Source organism: Gavialis gangeticus, unplaced genomic scaffold (assembly GCF_001723915.1).
Source record: "Gavialis gangeticus isolate Ggan-Ray unplaced genomic scaffold, GavGan_comp1, whole genome shotgun sequence".
Taxonomy (NCBI): domain Eukaryota; kingdom Metazoa; phylum Chordata; order Crocodylia; family Gavialidae; genus Gavialis; species Gavialis gangeticus.
Genome location: NW_017728994.1, coordinates 33548436 through 33552740, shown reverse-complemented (window position 1 = coordinate 33552740; position 4305 = coordinate 33548436). Strand labels below are relative to the sequence as shown.

The window sequence follows — 4305 nt, the reverse complement described above, 5'->3', positions numbered from 1 at the left end:
ATAGGAAGCCCTAGCAAGCACAAAAATTGCCCTAAAATAGGTGGACTTGATTAGTGGAAAGACCGTTAAAAAGGGGAGATGATTGTTCACACCTTTGAAGTAAAGAGCCATGGGTCATTAATGGACCATTAACTGCCTTACCTGCCCAAGTAGTATAATACCAGAGCTGCAGAATGCCTCCCACTCCTGTCTCTGCCTACAGCAGCACTGCTGATTTGAGTTGGCCGGGAAGGGTAGTGTCCCAGATTTCATATTATCCTGGATTTCACATTACCCTTTATAACCACCCTAAACATAACCCCTAAGCCTAGTATAAAGTATTAAATGGTACCTGGGCCTCTTTTTATACACAGATCAAAACAACTTCATTTTTACAGCATACATATCCTAGTTCTTGACATTTATTCAAACATATGTAGGTGGCATCATCAGCATCCTCCTTCTTACCGGTTAATGCAGCCTTCTCACCAGATGGGGACACCTGTTTGTCAGGTCATGCTGATCCTTATTATGGTGTCTTGTACTGGCTTATTAATTCATTCTCTTTCTGTTGGCTTTGGAGGCACTTCTAAGGCTAGCAAGCTACTTTTCTAGGACTTCTGTTCAAGAATACAGTATGCCTGGTTTTGTTCCAGCAAGGCTTACTTTGGTCCATGCTGTTAGCGGGGCCTCTGTGTGATTTGTATACACACTGATTGATGGTTGTATTAATCCATACTCCAGTGAGGCTAACAAATGGCAGCCATTGCTGCTGCCATCCTACCTGCCGCAGCCACTGCAACCAGGCCAGCCCCTGCCACTGCCCCTGTTATGTCTCTGCTCCTGCCTTGTGTGGCCATGTAGGAGGAATGCTTTCCTTCACTGCAGAGGCCTGCATTTTTTCCTATCAGCATCAAAGAAGCCATTTAGACACCTCTCCAGGATGCTCTGGGGACAGCAGGTCTTTGGGTTTCTAAACTTCCCTCCTCTCTCTTCTTGTTGCAGCAACACTGATGTTCACACTGTGGCCTCCCTCCTGAAGCTTTACCTCCGAGAGCTGCCGGAACCTGTTATCCCCTTTGCCAAATATGAAGACTTCCTCTCTTGTGGACAGCTTCTCTCCAAAGATGAGGGCGAGGTCAGTGCTTTTCCTAACCCATCTCCTTTTATCCTCAATGCTGTTCTTAAGCTTCCTGACCCAGTGCAGGTTCATTTCACAACTCTGAACCAAAGCCCAGTACTCCCTGTGAATCTTCCTTGAACTTCAGTGAGCTGCAGCATGAAGCAGATGGCTCTTGGAAGTAGGTCTTGAAATCCTGCAGTATGCAACATTCATAGAGCATGGTTTGATATTCTTTTTGATTATGACTTGTTCTTCTTAGTAGGGCTGTTTTCTAGTTGATGCCATAAAGAGGTGTGAGTCAGGAAGCCTGGATCACTGACTCATTCTGACTCACTGGACAAGTCATTTCACCTGCCTATGCCTCATTTTCTCCATTACTTATATGGGGATTATAATTCCTACCCCTGAGATGCATTCAGGGAGGTTCCTAACTGATGTCTGTAAGTGGCTTTAAAGAGTTACTCAGAGGAAAGAAGCCACAAAAGAGTAAATTATGGTATTATCCCAAATGGATATGAGGGTAAATAATAATGTTGAGCACTTCAGCAGTATCTTCTATTGAAGATTGACTTTCCATATTTTCCTCCATTTTATTCCAAATAGTAGAACAACCTAAAGGAGCCTTCCAGGTCTTGGGCAGAAGTGCAGATTGGTTGAAAGGTGTCTTTTGGATTCTGTGGAAGATAATGGGATAATTTATCATTGTTGTAATTTATAAATTATTCTCCCATCCCAGTGATATCTGACCACCATATTGGATTGGACCTGATCTGATGGAGGCAGGAAGCATTGCGCCACCTTCTAGATGGAGATTGTCAAAAGGGATTTGAACCATATTACTTGTGCCCCGAGATGTCTGTGGGTTCTAGAGTAACCCATGCAGGGTTCTAGCCTGTTGCGCTATGTGTACAGCCAAGAATGTGCTCCTAGTGTTGCTTTAGTGGTTGGTCCCAGGGGACTACATCAACCTACCACTTCTTCATGGGGGGCTTTCCTGTAGTTTGAGTGCAAAGTTCTGTGTAGTGATGCTAACCCCAGAGCCAATCCCTGTTGATATCCCAAGTATGTGCCTGTGTGCAGCCATTAGTAGTTATGCGCTATGCAGTAGTAGTGATCCCAGTATCTGTATGCTAATTCATTACACCATGATGCAGTTGCAGCCATATGTGCAGAGGCAGTACATCAGAGTGTTGATGGAGCTTCACCTAGACTGATAAGAGAAAGAGTTTTGAACTCCTGAATCCCATTACACAGGAGCAAGCCTAGTGCTACAGTGGGCAACGATCATTGTATGTCATCATTCAGTATATTAACTATGTAGCTTGCCAGCAGACTTCATTGCCTGGGAAGCAGCATCAGTCTTGTTTTTGTATGAATGCTAGACCTAAAAGAACTGTATTTCATTATTCTGTTTGCATGGGAGGGAGGGACCTCCCTGTAGTTCTTGTTTGTTTAACCGTACTTCACGTCACTGGAATGAAAGTTTACAAAACACAACGTAGTGCTTAAGTCTCTGCTGAAAATGTACTTCTAACAATTTCTGAATTGTCAGATGAATGTGGAGCCCCAAAAGAGCTGTCTCCTTTTGGGAAGGGAACTTGGGATAGACACAGCATGGATCGGGAGTACCCCAATGTCTGTCTGTTCTCAGTAGAGCAAGTAGGACAAGTTCACATAAATCACTGCCCTGACCAATAAAGCTATTTGGGGTTTTTTTTATGTGGGTAATTTTCTTGATGAAAAAACATGGTTTCAATTCAACAGTATTTGTCACAGGAAATTATCAGCTTCAGGGGACTTTTTTGCAGGAGAATACAAAAGAAAAATCTTTGTTTTGAGTTGACATCTGAAAACAAAATGCATTTTTATTTTAACCTGAAGTGTCTTCCCTAGTTGTGTTTTCAAATGGAAATGAAAATGTTTGTAATGAATTGGATGTTTCACACTAAAACTGCTGTTTTTGTTAGGTTGTTCAGACCTGAATGGCAGAAACAATATTACTTTAGTCAAAACATTAACTCAAAACACGTGTTTTTATTATGCCAGCTAGAAAAATCTAAATAAAACATCACATGGAACTGAATTGAAAACTTTTGCTTCGTTTCAAACCATTTGTTCTTATTCAAAATGTTGGTGACTAAGCAGTTGGAAAGGCCCTATGGGAAAAGTAGTACTTGAGACCAAAAAATGTTGACAGAAGTTTTTTCATTCAAAGTATCTCTCAGTTAAACTCTGGGGCACTTTACTTTGTAGTGTTGCCTCTCAACCAGAGGTGGTTTTTGTTATACACAAAATTAGTACTGTGAAGGCCAGTAGCATAACTAGGGCAGGGTGATAGGGGCAGCTGCTCAGGCACTGATTGGAGGGGTCAAGAGGAAAAAACTGCTGTCACTGCAGCTGCACAGTTGTGCTGGCCATAGTACAGTGGCAGCCAGAAGTTGCCACTGCCCGTGTGCTGCAGGAAGCTGTGTTGTTATATCTCTGGTGCAGGCCTCCCCATATGCACTCTGGAACAGTAGCAAAGAATGCTTGGGATATATCCCAGACCTTTTGCTTATTATCCAGGTTGCTTGCATACATCCCTGCATCAGTCCTGATCACCTGTTCACAGCAGATGTGGAGCCTTTATTGCTGTTACTTCTATACTAGTATTCATCTTTGTACAGCTGTAGTGCTGTCTGTGGGACAGGGCCAGGAGCATAATCTCTCTGGTGCAGCTGGCTCTAATCACCAGGTCCAGGAAGAAACAAAGTAGATAAAGGTGAAAAATTGTAGAATAAAAATTAAGGAAATATTTTCAAGTTTTTAAATTCTCATTTGATTTCAAGAGATGCCCACTGTCGTGTTGGCATCTCTGCTGGCATCTCTGCTGCTGCAAGGAGCCAGATTTCATGCCCAACACTCATGAAAGGAAGAAGGTAGGCGGACTGTTTTAAATCTTTAAACCAACTCTTCTCAACCTTTTTAGATTCAAGGCACCTCTCAGAAAATACCAGCCCTTAATTTTCACATTGCAAAGAATAGAAAGATAACAAGAGCAGGAGGGCACAAAAGGGAGCAGGAGGGCACAAAAGCCCCCATGGCTCACCAAAAGCATCTGGGAATGTCTCCTAGATAAAAGGGAGGCACACACCCAGTGGTAGAGAGGGGCCATCACCAGGGAGGACTATACTGCGGTTGCTCGGGGATGCAGGGGGGCAGTC

The 4305-nt window shown here is 43.2% G+C and overlaps 1 protein-coding gene across 7 annotated transcripts in view; it reads left to right on the top strand.

Moving 5' to 3' along the window:
• Window positions 1–4305, top strand: part of ARHGAP22 (Rho GTPase activating protein 22) — a 368091-nt gene that overhangs the window by 324023 nt on the left and 39763 nt on the right. For all 7 annotated transcript variants that reach the window (XM_019502551.1, XM_019502550.1, XM_019502554.1 and 4 more), the window contains one exon: window positions 985–1117. In XM_019502551.1, the coding sequence (XP_019358096.1) occupies window positions 985–1117 (133 nt within the window). The remainder of the gene's footprint in view (window positions 1–984; window positions 1118–4305) is intronic.